The sequence below is a fragment of the Cucurbita pepo genome, chromosome 14, assembly GCF_057944985.1.
Source record: "Cucurbita pepo subsp. pepo isolate OVF chromosome 14, ASM5794498v1, whole genome shotgun sequence".
NCBI classification, from domain to species: Eukaryota; Viridiplantae; Streptophyta; class Magnoliopsida; order Cucurbitales; family Cucurbitaceae; genus Cucurbita; species Cucurbita pepo.
Genome location: NC_141811.1, coordinates 4777309 through 4794802, shown reverse-complemented (window position 1 = coordinate 4794802; position 17494 = coordinate 4777309). Strand labels below are relative to the sequence as shown.

Sequence of the window (17494 nt, the reverse complement as noted above, 5' to 3'; positions counted from 1 at the left end):
CATCTTGTGTGAACACTTTAAATTTGGAGTTTGTTATTTAAGCATAACCAACTTCTTGACTTTACAACAACACCTTAAACACAGATCATCCAACACTTTTCTAATATCTCAGCTCTGTTTTACAAAGTATTCTTTTCAAAAATCCAAAATTCAGATTCAACTTGTAGAATTTCTTACAAGCAAACAATTTATTTTCTTTTCTAATATCTCTATCTCTTCCTGGGGTATCAAAATTATCGAAACTACAGAAAGTTAAATAAATGTAATAACACATCAATACCTGAAACTGAAGTATAACCCTCACTTTTTCTTGTTCTTCATCTTTTTCCTTCCCTTCACTTCTTTTTCCAAACTTCTAAGCCTCTGACTGATGACCGACGATGATGGGATTTTCCGGTCTTGCGACGGTGACAGTTCAGCTGTTAATGTGGTGGCGGTAGGTTCAGGTGCTGCTGTTGCTTGTTTCATAGCTGTAAGAAACGAGAAGGCAGGTTGTGGAGTGGTATTGGTGTTTGCTACAGGTATTTCTGGAACACCCAATGCCTTCTTAACCCCGGGGACTTTGAGAACTGAAAATTGTCGAACATGTCATTCAGATTTGTCAGGGGGAAAAGTGAACAGCAGAAAACTATACAAATCTATTAATCAGAGGAAAACAGTAAAAGATCAATGGTGATAACTAGGAGCTTGAACAACTCACCAATCCCGTATACAAGTGAGAACACGTTAGACGTAACCCAGTAACAGAATATTGCCTGCATGTAATACCAGAGTAAGTGACCTGATAAAAGTTGAGATATACAAGGGAAGCTATTCCCCATCCAATGCCACAATCCAATTTCCAGGTATTATGAAGCTTGTAAGGAAAAGAAGGATCTTGTAGCATAAACTCCCAAGCACAATCATATACATGATGCAGCATTAGATGACTTTTTATGTGTAAGATATTCTCTTCATACTATGATGGAACTTATCACTTACAGATTACTTAGTGATTTTTTAATATAAGACCCCCGGTTCTACCAAATACATGTAATAAAAAATTTATCAAAATGCACAATAAATCATAGATGTGTACATGTATGTTACTTAAACCATCAATCTCGCTTCAGATCTTGTCATAGAGTTAATAATTACTGATTTCAGAAATCAAAACTTAAAAAAGACTTTAAGATGTGAAGCGAAGAACAAAAGTGCAGGATGCAACTAACCATCAACTTCGCTTCAGATCTTGGCATTATATTATCATGACTACTAGAGAAAGTGCAAACATTAAAATTAATGCCAGTAACAAAATTGAGAGCCAGAATGAGGTGACTGCTTGATGTCCGGTGCTTGCACTCAACCCAGAAGGAAACAAACAAAAGCATTTTTCCTGGTACAAAAAAATGGCAAATACCTTTGGAAAATTCATGGTCAAGGGAACCGTAGCTATAGCAAGACCCCTCATCACATTTTTCATTGTGGCAGCTATAGGATTACCTTCCATACCTTCTTGCATGTTGTACTGAGAAAATGAAAGCAGTCAGAATTTAAGATTATTTGTGTAATATACTACTACAAAAAAGAAATAATATTGTTAACAAAAACAAAAGGAAAATAAAAGTTATGAAACCGGTCAAGTGAATCGATCTTCATGGGAAGATGCGGATGCAGATGATGCAGATGAAGATGAAGATGAAAGAAAAATAATTCTCAAGTGGCTCTAAATAAGTGATTAGGGAAGCAATTTCGTTTCAACTTCAGCAAATTAAGCTCAGTTTCATTCTACTACCAATGGTTACTCCATGGAGACTTTGCTAGATTTTTTATTGGTCCAAGATTTATGCTACTGTGATGCTACAAACGACTAGTCTAGTACAAGTACCAGGAAAAAGAAAAGAAACAAAATAATATTAAACATAAAGAAGGGATCCATGTATCTAATCCATAACAAGCCATAACTGCAGGTTTGGGAAAGTAGACAACTACAAATTTACGAATGTCTACCTCCACGGTGATCCAGAATGTCAGCGCAGTTAAAACTGGAAAAATGTACATAGTATCTGGAGTCGTGAGATCAACAAACCAGTATGCTCCACCATTTTTAAAAGAAGGCATTTTCTCTGCCATGTTTGAGACCTGCCAAAGAAAATAATGATTGAGAACAATAAAAGTAATAAACACTATACGTCAATACCTAAATGATTTATCATTAGTCATTCCTAAGTATAAAAAATACATTACCCCAAGGAAAAAACTGATGAAGACAGGACCCTGAATAAAAAGTCCCTTCAATGGAGTAAATGGGCTCACACCAAACCTGCAAGGACAAACTCATGAAACTGAAGACCAACCAAAAACAGTATGTCGAAACCTCCAGAGAGGTCAAAGAGAAAACCAAAGCACACTGATTTGCGAAAGAAAGGTTGCTAGATGAAAATGATCTACAATCACGTTTTATCACTTTTTTATTATTTTGTTCATAACCCCCTGCCACCACAAATAAGAATAGTTTTGTTCGTTTATGAACTTTTGTTACTAATATAAAATAATGATTTCACAAGCTATAAAACTGCGACATTATTTCAAAAAATAAGAATGCTATTGTATATATTAAAAGGACAAAAAAAATTATGGCAAGTTTGAGATACTAAACATTTAGCAAACAAAATAATAACATTTGTTTCCCTGTTCAAGTGACTTCAACCACAGCCCAATCAAGAAAATTAACCACTGCAATATGGACATATTTAAAACTATTCACTATTGGGGGCCTAACAGCTAGCTTTTACCAAAAACCTCCTGATCTGTATTATTTGGTTGCAGGAGGATCCATCTCTTCTGACTTCCAATTTTGAAAGCCATCTTGTTCGTGGGATTGAGAAGTTAGCTGGTCATTACTTCAGCTAATTTTCCTTACCTTTCTCTTGGTCACACACAGACACACTTAAGCCACAGAACGCTATTTCAATTTGATGTGTCTCAAGTTTTAAAAAGTGAACTTACTCATTAAAAAGTTTTTTCATTTTTTGTTGACCCTCAGCAACAGCCCTGGGATCCATACCCTGATGAAAAAGAAAACAGGGGAAAAAACTATATAACTTCATTACAATTTTTCAAAGAGTGAGTAAAGTGGTGCATGAAATACACTTGCTTTTACATTAAAGAAAAATTGTGATATGATAATCAATAAATGATACTGATCGCATATAAATACAAGAATTGGACAAGATACCTTTTCTTGCATCTCCGTCTTAACTTCCTCCAAGTGAGGCCTTAACAACTATACAACAAATGAGACTTGATTCAATCTTTAATCAAACGCCACAATCCCCAATTAAAAGTTGCATATATTTCACAATAGTGAAATATCAGCATATAAGCTTGCATCACATTAAAACTGATAACATAGTAAAAGATGCAGAAAGTGCAACAAAAGCCAGAGGGAAAAGGTTAAAAGAGATAACAGCAATGCCACAAATTAATTCTATCACAGAAGGTGACAGCTCCCGCCATAACAAGTGGGTGAACCCTAAAAGTTGCGAACCTCACCATTCTTTAGCCTCTGTAGCATGATCAAATTGCATCACCCAAAAATTTGGTTGAGCAAGGATATAAAGATATGTTGAATTTAATAACAAGCTAGAAAATTCTCTATACAGCTAGAAAAAGAATGTGGGACTACATCATAAGAACATATCCACATGCATGTTTTTCCCTTCCATTAGATCATTGTTAGAATTAAATGCAAACGAAGAAGCAGAAGAAATATAAAATATTAAGTTCATCATGCCAATTCAATGAAACGAATGAACAGACATACAAGGTCAGAATTCCAATTTGCAGCCAACTTACCTTCTTCCTGGCTCTAATTAACCAGCTCTCTAGACACAAAGTGGCAGCAATTAAGATAAGCAAAAAGGATGTATATTTTCTTTTTTCCCACCCTTTTTTTGGATAACTAGGACATCAGAGGCTTCACTCCTAGCAATTTTGTTCATGGGACACCCCCTTAACCTCGGGAAGGCTTTGCTCACTACAAGACCGCCTCAAAAAACCAAGAACAACGAGGATTTCCAACTATTAAGTTTCCAAACAGAGACTACAAGCTATCTCTGACTCTAAGTATCCTCACAGCCCTTACCACCCAGATAACACTTAGTGTTAAAGGATGCATGTGTCTTAGAGAAAGAAATAGAAACTCATGGAAAAAAATATCTACAACAACCACAATTTGAGTCACGTCAATATCAGAGATTTATTAAAAGACTGCTCCTTGGTTGAGAATGAGGACTATGAGCTGTATTGACTATTGTTCTAAGGTTCCAGTGCCAAGGCACTGGGTCGAAAGCTCAAAATAAATCCCTTGATGACGCTACAGTAACCCAAAAGAACAATAAATTATGAACAAGTGCTAAAATCGAAGAATTTGCATCTAGAAATTGAAGTTGGAGTAAACATGGAAAATCGAGTGCATAAAAAACTGACATACAGTAAGCTTTGCAGTAGATTTTAGTTGATTTATCAAAAGTGGGACTGTTGCACCACGGATCAGTAGGGTTGTTAATACAATGCAAGCCCACCTGACGGATTCCAAAAGTTAGATTATCAGTGAACAGTTAGCTATAAGAAGTTCATGGCAAAATATATGATAAAGAAATACAAGTATGAAAAATTGCGGATCCTCACCAATTTAATCCAGTAAAAGAATGAATACCATCTATAAAGTACTGCACACCCTTGACAGAGAGAAAAGAATCAGCAGCAGCAATGGCTACTTCATCAGCAACAGAAGCCTGAGATACAGCTGATTGAACGGTTGTATCTGTGAGAACTTCTGCAACATCACTCATGAATTCAATTTTTTCAGACCCTTCGCCAATAGTACTTGACATGTAGCGGCAGAAAAAGGAACCAGCGCTCGACGAGAGGAAAGTGTTTGGATATTTTCTATCATGAGTAAAAAAATTAGACCTGGATGACTTGTTAAAGCTGGTTCCAAATGATCTGCTCTGCAGGAAACTATTGATTTTTTCATGGGAAATTGAATCTCCATCCAAATGTTCATTTTTACGGTCATTAGTATGACCGAAAATACTAATCGATGGATGACACTGCCGGGCTATAAGATTTGCTCTTGTGCAAAGGCTGCGCCTGTAAGCCATTGATACTGTCTACCGACAAACAACAAGTAATCATATTAAAAAATTGATTGCAGAATTAACCATGAAACAATTACGTTGGAAAGCAAGAAAAATATTTTAAAGCCGTATTGAAAGACATTCTTAATATGGTAAGAACAGACTAAACACCAAATTTAATCCAGTATGCCTAATTATTGGTTTTCCACATCAATGGGAGCACAGCCCAGAGTGCTCCAAGAATTTACTTTATTTTCATCCAAATCATGCATTGGCCGAACTTTTTTGCCCACTAGAATCACATTCATCAACCTCAACCGTTGATTCACGTTCCTCCTTTCTTCCCGTACTGGAGCTATTTGAGTAAACTCTCTTTCCGCTCCCCCCAAAATAATAACAATAATTTGATTCTCTTCTTAGTTATAGCGGGAAATTTTCTCGAGTGAATTCAAACATCCATCAAACCAATAGATAAGAGTCAGAAATCAATACCTCCAACTCCCAAGACAGCATTAAAGAAATTTCGAGCCTATGACTATCAGGAAGGGACCAAATGTATGCGCACCTATCATTTTATTACCTCCAAATTGAATCTTAAGACAATCTTTCTAAGAAGTCAATTGAAATTACCTGTCTAGAGCACAGTCATGTAATTGATTAATTTTCTCAGATTGCTCGCTTGCTTTTCAGCTGCAAGTGATAGATTAGTTTGGTTTGGATGTTGCTTTAGCCATAGAGTGAAATAAAAGGGTAAACAATGAAAGGAAAAACAACGAGTTAAGCGATTCGAGTTAGGTAAGACTGCATAAAACGCACATCCAGAACGAACACTAATCAGATTAGGAGATGGTCAAGAAGATGGTGAACAGAACATTAAAAAAAAAAAAGTAACGAAAAGAAGTACCTGATTGAGAGCTCGACAGTGATCGCGAGGACGGAGGCGGAGAAGGGAGGAGGCCGGAAGAACAGTGCCGGAATCGAAGCGTGGCGCTTACGAAGAGATGCAAATCAAGGTTTTGGGTTTAGAAGGGCGAAAAAAAAAATCAAGTGAAAAGTCTTTTTTACCCTTATTAAAAACTAAAATATATATACACCACTAAATCTCAAAATTGAGTATAAATATTATTTTATTTTGGGAAAATAATAATATTAGTAATATCATATATTTATAATATATTATACGGAAAAAAGATTTTGTCCATTTTGAATATTACAATTAAATTGCTAATTACTGATTTGGCGGAATTATATTAGTATAATAATATTTTTTATTTTGGTAACTGGACAGTTCGATAATATTTTATATTAATTTAATAATATTCTTTTATTTTGAGTGACAAAGGTATATTGAAATTATGATTAGTTTTGTACCTTAATTTACAAATATATGTGATTTTCATAACAAATGGTAAAAATCGTCAATTTTTTAAAAACCAAACTAAAATTAAAAAATAAAAAATAAACAAAAATTTGTCAAAATTATGCTAAGATTGAAAGCAGAAGCATCCATCTATATATATACACAAAACGCAAACAACTTAACAACCTTCACTAGTCATGACGTGGCAATGACCCTACCGACCCCGGGGACGTCGGCATTGACACCGACACAGTCTGAGAAGGTGTGGAGGTTGCGGAGGAATCCTCCGGCGAGCTCCGGCACACTGGACACGTGGCATTTAATTTAAGCCACTCATCGACGCAATTGGCATGGAAAAAGTGACCACAATCTGGAATGGTTCTGATCGCTTCTTTCGGCTGATACTCCGACAGGCAAATAGCACAAGTGGTGTCGCTGGGCTTTGGGAGTCGTCGGCTCTGGCCCAATATGGTTTTGGGGAATGATTCAATTGTCGGCCCATCGAGGCCTGCTACGGCGGAAGTGGGCTGGCGGCCCATTGAAGGAGAGAGATATGATGATGGACTATTGAGGCGAGCAAAGGCCTTGAACTTGCCGCAGATGAAACAGATCAGCCCAATAAGGAAGAGGACGCCTGGGATTGCCACGCCGATGATCAACCCGTATTTGGCACCCCGTGGAATACCTGAAAAAACATAAATTGTTATTTAATTATTATAATAATTGGTCAAACCAATTTCTTTTATAAACAAACTAAAACGTCGATTTTGGTTTATTTATTTATTTATTTATTTATTATTATTATTATTATTATTATTATTATTATTATTTGATTCAGTCAAACTTCAGTTCACCAATATTTTAGGCCTAATTCTTTTCAAACTCTCCCATTTTATCTCTAATCTCGTTAGGTAATACAAATTGATGTGACACTTCCCAAAAAAATAAAAAATTACTTATTTATTTATTTATTTTTTTTTTTTTTTTTGTCCCCTCCACTAATATTAAATCATGTAAAGTCATCTTCGACTAAAATATAAGACTAAATTTATATATATATATATATATATATAATGTTAATTGACGAAATTTAATGAGTAAATTGAGAAGCAAAAATAAAACTCAAGCACTAAATACTAATCTTTTAGAACCCAAAATTGCAATAAATAAGCGGAAAATAAATAAAGAATAATTATTATTTAAAAAAAAACACAATTATAATTATCTTTTTCTTAAAATTGTGTGGAGGTAGAGAGCCTAAGTTATTATGGCTTTACTTTCGACTTTTCAAAAGACTTCGTAAGTTTATCTCAAATTAACCGAGGTGTGGGATGAAACAGACACATGTTTGTTAGTCTTAAAAGACCACTCGCCCTTCGCACTCTTTTTAGTTGAATTATTCCACCGTCCGATCACCGGTAAAAAAACTCCACTCGCCTCTCTCGAGTTCACAAATATCCCCGGCGGAGAGAAAATTCAGAAGAGATATAGAGAGAATGGAACAATCAAATTAACATACCGCCGTTTGGAAGATTGAAACACTCGATTTCGGCACTCGAATTGCTTTTGAATCCACAATCTCCACCGCGCATCTCGCAATATCCGCAATCTGGCTCGCTCCAATTCACCACCATTCCTTCTTCAAGCTCCATCCCTGTCAACGGAAGCCTCTTCGTCGCGATAACCTAAATATAATCACAATCACAAAATCAAATCACTAATTTCAAAACAAATCCTAACAAGACGATGTTTCGATTTATACGTTACACGGTGATGGCAGGAAAGCGGAAACCGCCTTAAGGTCTCTGTTCGGCACATTGATTACAGAGTGGTTTCTGCCGCTCATACATTTGATCTTCCGGACACGATCGAACGGCAACGTATCGACGTAATAGGAGCAATTAAGGACAGTATACTGTTCTAATCGATAGTTAGAAACAAACGGCGAGTTCTCCAGATCAAAAGAGTTTACAACTAGTCGTCTCGGAAAACATTGATCCGGATCGTTTATCCACAGCCTCTGAAATCTGTAATCAATAAACTCCACCACGAGGTCTCCAGCGTTCGGGAGAGTGAGAATCGTCTGGCTTCGATTGTTGCAGAACAGGTCGAAATCCGGCTGGAATCCACATCGAGAATCCTGCGAATTCTTCAGTCGAAACGGAAATCGAACGGCCGGCAAGGAAACGCCACTGCAGGAGGAACTTTTGCAAAGAAACTGCGATTCGGCTCCGTCAAGAATCAATAAGCGTAAAAGGAGGAGGAGGATGGCGACGGAGAATTTGGAGGGGGCCATATGAAAGCTCCGATTGGAGAGAAGAAGACGAAGAGCCGAAAAGGCATGAGGCTCAACAATTGAACATTCAGAGTTTTCGTAAATTAATTAATTAATTAATTAATTACAATGATTAAGGGTATATTTGTAAATTCACACAACTTGATTTGACTGCTATCGAAGTGGATTATTGTAAATATTTTAAGTGGCTCATATTCTAAGGTACGTTTTAAAATAATAAATGGCATTTTTTATTTATTAAATTAAAATTAAATAATTTTCTAATTTTGTAGTTATTTCATTATTCTAATATTGATGGCATGTTCTTCCAATTACCCTTTTAATTAAATTTTAATCCAAAAATATATATTTATGAGTTATTTATCCCAATTTAAGTTGGGTTAGGAAATGACAATTTTATCCTTATATATATATATACACAAACACATGATTCATACTCATGCGACATATTTAAATATTAATGCATTATTTAAACAAGCAGTTAATATGAGGATAATGTCCCAATTTAAAAATATATAATGACGTGTCATGTGATTACTATACCAAGCATACCATAATGAGTAATTTTGAATATAATTTTTTTAGATTAAATTGATGTGAATCCAATATATCAATAAGACAAATTAAAATCAATATCTTTACTTTTTTATTCTTAAAAAAAATTAAATTATGCCGACAAAAAAACATTAATTGTTATTATTATTATTATTATGAAAAACACCGTTAATTAATTTTAAATGTAATTAACTTAAACAAAAAGAATAACTAAATAAATTATATAAAATTATAATTAGCTTTTTTAAAGCTAAGAGTATTAAGCTTTCACATCTATTTTACTAAAAAGAAAGAAACATAAAGCATCAATCAATCATTGTTATCTTGCATTAATAACGATTTAGTTGACTATCAAATAATGATATCGACCTTTATAACAACGTCTAGAAATTACCTCGTTCCAACTGTTGGATGATAAAAGTCCCACATCGGCTAATTTAGAGAATGATCATGAGTTTATAAGTGAGAAATACTAACTCGATTGGTATGAAGCCTTTTGGGGAAGCCCAAAGCAAAACCACGAGAGCTTATACTCAAAGTGGACAATATCATACCATTGTAAAGAGTCGTGTTTAACACCAATTACATTCATAATTTTTTAAAAAAATATTATTTTGAATTCGTTCAATTTTAGTATATTACTTTTAATGGCCCAAAACGAGTCTACCTTTAAAATTAAATTTAATTATTCAAAGTTGACTTTTATCGAAGATGACTAAATTATAACAATAAATTTTCGTGTATGAATGACGGAATATGTAGATTAATAAAAAAAAAATGAAATTCAAAGTATAACATCAAAATGGTATTTTAGTAAATAAAAAAGAAAAAGCTACTTCGTGTATAAAAGTAAATATTGAATATTGAAATCTATATTTAAAGTAATTTGGTTATTTTTCTAAAATCGGCCGCTCTAATTTGCAAAGAGAACACTTAAGCCGGCCGTAATAGAATATTGGGCCGTAAATGGATGAAGCCCAAACGAATACTAGTTAATCGGAGCCGTTCAGTTGGGCCCATAAAGTAGGATATTGGGCCGTAAAAAAGCCCAAATAATTGCCGGTTGATCGGAGCCCATCAGTGGGCCCATAGAGTAGGATATTGGGCATTTACTTGGGTTTCTAAGACGATAATAATAATAATAAACGGTTTGTTTGTGTTAAAAAATGTCTCGCGTCAATTTATGTTATTAATTTTTATATTATACTAACAATATAGATGATTATAACTCGATCAAATCAAAAGGAAGACCATATTGTTAGTTAGTCATTTTTTACTGACTTCGAGGAGGCTTGAATCCCTTTTCTTTTGGAGTCCTTTGTTCGATGTTTGAGAATTTACCAATCGACTAAGTTTAGGGCATGACTCTGATACCATGTTAGACAAACACGACTCTCCACAATAGTATGATATTGTCCATTTTGAGCATAAGCTCTCATGGTTTTGCTTTGGGCTTCCCCAAAATGCCTTATACCAATGGAGAGATAATTATTTGTTTATAAACCCATGATCATTCCCTAAATTAGCCGATGTGGGTATCATCTAACACATATAAGGCTCTTCACTCTCCTCATATGCAAGTCGAATTGATCTACGCGATAAGCCTACTAGTTTTCATATTGAAATGAACGGGTATAGTCATGTTTTTTTCCCGAAACAAAAGGCTTTAAACCAAAAATATAATGTGAAATCACGTTACACCTTAGGTAAGGAAACCGTTCGAGGAAATTAAGGCAAATATTTTGGATTTGACTCCAAATGTGAACTCGATATTTTTCAAACATTAGGTTAAATAGAGCTTCCCATCAAAATGTATTAGGTAATACCAAAGATTCTTAAAAGAAAAAAAAAATAATAAATCCTTATTTCTTTAATATGTAAAACTATGTCGTTTTCCTATTGTTGACGGTCGGAATGTTGCGTAACCAATGTTTTATTTGTGCCATTTCCATATTTTAATATAATTAAAATTATTTTGTATTTTATATAATATATAATAATTAGAGAAAAACACGTGATTTAGAAACACATGTACTTCAACAAAGTTGTTATATTTAGAAAATTATGCTTCATTTTTTATTTTTGGAGGGAAAAGATGAGAAAAAAAAAATAATAATAATAATGTTTTTTTTTTTTTCTTTTCCTACTTGGATAAAATAAAAGCGTTTTATTTATTTTAAATATTTGAGGGGAATTATAAAACATTTTATAATATATTTTCATAATAAAATTGTTTTAAGCACCAAACCACACGACTACGTGATTAAAAATTAATTAAATGTTTTTTAATTAAAAGAGAATGTTTATCATAAAAGTTGACACGTGTAGGCCCAGAATTAAATAATAATTAATTCCGGGGAAATTTGTGAAATTACAAGAAGGCACATGGGCTGTAGGCTGTAGCTTTGCGTGTCAATTTTGTTAATTAATTACACGAGAAATTGAGGGTCCGTTCGAAAATTTCGTTTTGTTTTAAAAATAATTCGTAATAAACTTTTAAAAGTCTACAAAAATTAATTATAAAAATTCCATGTTAGAAACTATATGAAATCGATATTTTCATTAAAAAAAACATAACTGCTTAATAATTATTATCTAACTCAATATAAGTTGACAACCATTCATCTTGTAAACTAAATAAATAAATAAATTATATATATATATATATATATATATATTTTATCCTTACTAAAAAACTTAAAATATATTTTACAATTTGATCAAAAATATTTTATTGGCATCAACATTTGTGATATTGACATTTATATCACATTAACATTTTAAACCTTACATAAATCATAAATTACTATCTCATTGGCCAAATTGAATCTAGATCAATAATAATCAACATGTATTGTTGATCAAAAGTTCAAATGCCCATAAAGTTAGGGCGATTCAAAACTCGATCAACTCAACTTGATTCAACGATTTAGATTGAGTTACAAACTCATTTAGGTTGAATTTAGTTGGTTCACGAGTCCTCTTAAACCTATAATAGGGTTGACTAAACCAACTCGAGTTTATTATTCATTTTAAAATATATTTTTGTTTACGAATTCCCAACGGCCAATGACGGTGGCGGCAATTTCATAAAACTTCGACAAAATTAGTGGGCAATTGCGTGGAAGGAAAGAAGAATTGGATGGGTAAGTTTATTAACACGTGATTAATATCATGATGAACACTACAATAATAGAGATCGAATCACAATATTTGAGAGGCTTATTTTATGTCTTAATATCAACTAAATTATGTTTAGTATACTAATTTAAAAATAAAGATAAAAAATATAATTCTTTTTATTTAAATATTATTTCCATTCATTTTAGTATCGTACTTTTGATATTTTGTATCTTTAAAAACAGACTATTTTGATCTAATTTATTTTTTTGAAACTCTTTATCTACAATTTTCTCGTCTAATCTGTTCTTCGAAACAAATCGTGTGGTCAGGAACGTGAATCGAACCCAAACAATAGGAAATATATGTTAAAAATTCCACAAAAATAATGTTGGAAGTTTGATTGCAGTTAGTAGCTTCACATAAATGCATGAAATGGAATGAACTACTCAACTACCGATCATTACGGCTTGCTTTTACTTTATCAGACAATTCAAAAGCCGTAATTTCTAGAAAGCTACCATTAATGTTGACTCTTAAATTCAAGCATGTGGTCTCTCTTTTTTCTACGTAAAAATTGGAAGCCGCCCTCACTCCAGATCCAGACATCGGCCATAACATGTCTGCAGAAATCGGTGAATGGATATCAATGCCTCTGTTCTTAATGCTTAATACATAATTTCTACAAAAAATTTGACACTGTGTGATAATATAATTTACAATCCTAACTCCTAATTACACCAATTGAACTTATAATCTACTAATCACAAGGAAATCAGAAGCAAAAATTGAAAAGAAATGCAAAGATTAAGAATATAATTTCCGAAAACCCTAGAAGTTCTCCAAGAAGAACATAAGAGGGGAAAATTCAATTGACTACCATAGAAGAGCTAACGCGAGCCGCAGGAATCCGCATGAGCTCACTCGCAACATCTCCGAATTCTAGAACGCCGCCATTGGAGCATCTCGAAAGCATCCGATTCGCTTCTTGCTTCGTCAATTTCACCGTAATTCTAACCACTTTCTTCTCTGTTTCCTCCTCTGTACTCCGCTCCTCTCTGTCAATGGCGATTATCACCGGTTCCGTATCTGCAAATCTCACTCTCTTCTTCACTTTCTCGATCTCCGGCTTCCCCTGCGACGGCAACTGCGGCTGCTTCTTCTTGCTCATATCGCCTCTGTATACGTTAGTCGTCTTCTTCGTTCGTCTGCAGCGATTACTGATCTCAACCGCCTGCAACTTTTTGTTCAAGCTTGAAATCAAATTGCCGATCATGATTTTTCAGATCTGAGAGAGAGAGAGAGAATTAGAGAGAGGTGAGATTGTGAGGAAGAAAGGGAGGGAAAAATAACTATTTATAGAGGAAGAAAATGCTTGAGAATTCAAAGCCATGTTATTTGCTTATTGAAACTTTTGGTCATAGACATTTTTTTTTCTTTTCAATTATTACAAAAATTAAAAAAAAAAATCGATTTTTACTTCAATAGTTTTTCATTATTTACCATCAACAATAATTTAAGAAAGATAAAGATTAATTTCTCGATTAAATTACAAATTTTTAATAGAATTTTAAATTATTTGTTTAATCCGCTTGAGTTCAATATCAGAGTCCATGAAGCCTGAGCGGGTATTCGGTCTAAAATTAGGATTAATCGAAACGACCCAATGTGATGTCCCACATTGATTGGGAGGAGAACAAACCACCATTTATAAGGGTGGAAACCTTCCCCTAGCGTTGTAAAGCCTTTAGGGGAAGTCCGAATGGAAAAGCCAAAATAGGACAATATTTGCTAGCGGTGGATTTGGGCCGTTACAAACCATCACAGTATAAAATAATTTTACTATCTTTATACGATACACGGGCTACTTTTCTAGCTTCGAATATACATAAATTGAGTTAAATATAATTTATATAAAAATAAAAATCAGGAAAATCAACATGTTTGGGTCAAGTAATTTTTGTTTATAGTGTATTTTCCAAAGTCTTTAGATGTGACCAATGGACCAAAACTTCCACAAGAAAAGGAAAGCTCTTTCCGTTTGATTCTTACAACTCCCCTTATGAAAATAGATAAAATTAAGTAGCTTTTGGGAGTAGGACCCACTTCCAATGCCAAAAATACCCCCACTTGACTTGGTCCACCCTTTCGTTTCATAAGGGCAAAGTAGTCATTTCATCATATCCATATTTTTTTTATATCATCAACTTAAGTATAGCTCAATTCGTTAACAATTTAACTGTTAAACTTTAGTGTACATTGTTTCGGTCCAAGTATTTTTAAACTTATAATGAATTTTTGTCCTAAGCTATTAATCACGATCTACATATTCGATAAACTCGATCCTACCTTAATTATACTTTTATGGTAAAAAAAAAAATTTCATTACCGATTTAAAAATATAATGTAGTAGATGGCACAAGATAAGACCAAGACTTGAAAAAAAGGCACGATTGAAGTTGATTTTTAGAGGTTAAAATAATAATTCCACAATTACACGGTTTTATTTGAAACCTAACGATAAGTCGAAATTAAATCATCAGTCATATAGAAAGACCTAATCAATTTGGAGTGTAGAATTAGTTTTATTTTAAGAAAACTACAATTCAACATGTCGGTTTTCTTATGCTTAAATGCATGCTAACGTTCTTTTCAATTCTCTTCGCATCATTGAATTGGTCGTTGAAAAGTTTCAATTGTCTATTTCACGAGAGAAGGTGATTTGGATGTAGGAAAAATGTTTAATTCTCGTTTTCGTAAAAAAAAAAAAAAAACTAATATATAGTAAAAATAAGGAAATAATTACTAAAATAATTGAATTTCAAACGAAAATTGTTAAATTTTATTAAATAGAATTCTACCCATTAACCACTCCATATATCATTTCTCAAACTCGTTCTTCACAATGGTTTGACCATTCAATTAGTTTCACGATATTAAAAATTATGGAAAAAAAATATCAATTTTTGTTCTCAAACTAATTTATATTTTGTAACGGGTCAGATCCACCGCTAGCAAATATTATCCTATTTGGATTTTCTCTTTCGGGTTTCCTCTCAAGACTTTAAAAGTTTGTTCTCCTCCCCAACCAATGTGGGACATCACAATCCACCCCCTTCCGGACCCAGCGTCCTTACTGGCACACCGCCTCGTGTCTACCCCCCTCGGGGAACAACGAGAAAGCTGACACATCGTCTGGTGTCTAGCTCTGATACCATTTGTAACGGCCCAAATCTACCGCTAGCAGATATTGTCCTCTTTGGACTTTCCCTTTCGGACATCCCCTCAAGATTTTAAAACACGTCTGTTAGGGGAAGGTTTCCACACTCTTGTCAATGGTGGTTTGTTCTCCTCCCACCAAAGGGGGACTATCACATATTTTTTAAATTTTAATAAATGGTTGAAAAGTATTATAATGCTTATGCTATGATACTTTTTCAATAGAATGTGGAATAAAATTCATATTTGCACATGGTTTCAATTATAAAATATTTGTATGATAAAAAATTGATAAGATTCTAATGAAAACTACATTAAAATTAAATTTGGTTGTATCACATACCGTGGGCAAGCATCATGGGGCGAGCGTTTCGAGCATCTTCCTTTGAAAATGATATTTCAATGATAGTACTGAACGACACAGATCTACTAGTATTGCGCCCCAATTCATGTATTAGAGGTTGGATCATCTAGAATATATGCCATAAATGGTTAGGCACGGACACGAGAAAGTCTAATACTTGAGAGAACTTGAATGGATGGATGTTCGAGATGTCTCGATGAGAAGTCTAATGCTCAAGAGAACCCGTATTCATAATTGCACCAATTTCGAATGCAATCCATTCTCTCCCTTGGGAAATCGGCAAGTTAAGCCCAAAGTTACCCAATCATTCTTAGGAACACTACTATTCACACGTGGTGGTCTCAAAATTATTTATGTATCTCCTCTATTACTTGAATGTCACATACCACAGACTTGTACGTTGAATTTTGGTCAAATCACGTCTAATTGGGAAGGGGTATGCTATAAAACCAATTGTAATGACTCTACTTAGGAGTGTACATGGTCCAGGTTGAGTCGGGTTCCGGGATTTTTTTTACCCAACCCAAAAGTTTGGGTTGGTTGGATTAATAACCCAACCCGAAACTTTTCACAACCCAACCCAACCCAATTCTCTATTTTCGGGTTGGGTTGTCAAATTTTGTTTAGTTTTATTTATTCACAATTTATAATTATTCATATACAATCTTACCTAAAATATATTAAAAGTTCACAAACAAACACAAACCAATATATAATTATTGAATTATTAACATAGTTCAACATTGTCACAAAACTAAAACAACTAAATAACAACAAGATCATGAAATTAAATAAATAATAAAAATAATAAGTATAAACATATTGTATATAACAAAAAAATATATATATATATATATAAATATTTTAATTGAAATATGCTTATTTATATGTGATAGCTCATTCTAAATTTTCTAATATCTTTTAAAAATAGTATGAAATATTAGAATTTTTTTTGTAAAAAAAAAGTAAAAAAAAAAAAGTAAAAAAAAAAAAAAAAAAAAAAAATATATATATATATATATATATATATTAATTGAAATATGCTTATTATTTATCCTTGATGTTAAGAGTCCTAACTATTAGAAAAATTAATTATATGCTTATTCTAATTTTTCTAATATATTTTAAAAATAATATGAAATATTATAATATTTTTGTATATAACAAAAATAATAAATATATATATATATATAAATATTTTAATTGAAATATGCTTGTTTATACGTGACCTTAGAGAGTCCTAACTATTAGAAAAATTAATTAGGCGTGGCTTATTCTAATTTTTACTAATATGTTTTTTAAAAATAGTATGATATATTAGAATATTTTAATATATATTTATATATAAAAAAGAGATTAAATAAATAAATTATAAAAAAATATAAAAAAACTAAAGAAATTAAAAATAATAAAATAACAAAATAATATTAAAAGAAAAAATAACTATATGTAGCCTA

The 17494-nt window shown here is 32.9% G+C and overlaps 3 protein-coding genes across 8 annotated transcripts; all 3 read right to left on the bottom strand.

The window, feature by feature from the left end:
* Positions 1–74: 74 nt before the first annotated feature.
* Positions 75–6174, bottom strand: LOC111810226 (mitochondrial inner membrane protein OXA1). 5 transcript variants are annotated; one of them, XM_087117679.1, is made up of 11 exons: positions 6028–6174; positions 5754–5813; positions 4672–5152; positions 4475–4565; positions 3218–3265; positions 2989–3047; positions 2227–2302; positions 1990–2121; positions 1400–1507; positions 701–755; positions 75–569 (listed from the first exon to the last, which is right to left on the bottom strand). In XM_087117679.1, the coding sequence occupies exons 3-11, from the start codon at positions 5145–5147 to the stop codon at positions 301–303; spliced, it is 1314 nt and encodes a 437-aa protein (XP_086973805.1). In that variant the 5' UTR covers positions 5148–5152; positions 5754–5813; positions 6028–6174; the 3' UTR covers positions 75–300. The 5 variants fall into 5 exon arrangements, with proteins under 5 accessions (XP_086973805.1, XP_086973803.1, XP_086973804.1 ...); XM_087117677.1 differs by having other exon boundaries at positions 4672–5156; positions 6028–6173; XM_087117678.1 differs by lacking the exon at positions 5754–5813 and having other exon boundaries at positions 4672–5156.
* A 439-nt stretch (positions 6175–6613) lies between these two features.
* On the bottom strand, positions 6614–8837 carry LOC111810301 (RING-H2 finger protein ATL22). The gene is made up of 3 exons (XM_023696994.2): positions 8246–8837; positions 8003–8168; positions 6614–7168 (listed from the first exon to the last, which is right to left on the bottom strand). Exons 1-3 carry the CDS (start codon positions 8777–8779, stop codon positions 6675–6677), a joined length of 1194 nt encoding a protein of 397 aa, XP_023552762.2. The 5' UTR covers positions 8780–8837; the 3' UTR covers positions 6614–6674.
* A 3991-nt stretch (positions 8838–12828) lies between these two features.
* On the bottom strand, positions 12829–13823 carry LOC111786247 (uncharacterized). Of its 2 annotated transcripts, XM_023666563.2 has the most exons (2): positions 13335–13823; positions 12829–13077 (listed from the first exon to the last, which is right to left on the bottom strand). In XM_023666563.2, the coding sequence occupies exons 1-2, from the start codon at positions 13728–13730 to the stop codon at positions 13045–13047; spliced, it is 429 nt and encodes a 142-aa protein (XP_023522331.1). In that variant the 5' UTR covers positions 13731–13823; the 3' UTR covers positions 12829–13044. The 2 variants fall into 2 exon arrangements, with proteins under 2 accessions (XP_023522331.1, XP_086973798.1); XM_087117672.1 differs by lacking the exon at positions 12829–13077 and having other exon boundaries at positions 13134–13820.
* Between the last annotated feature and the right edge of the window lie 3671 nt (positions 13824–17494).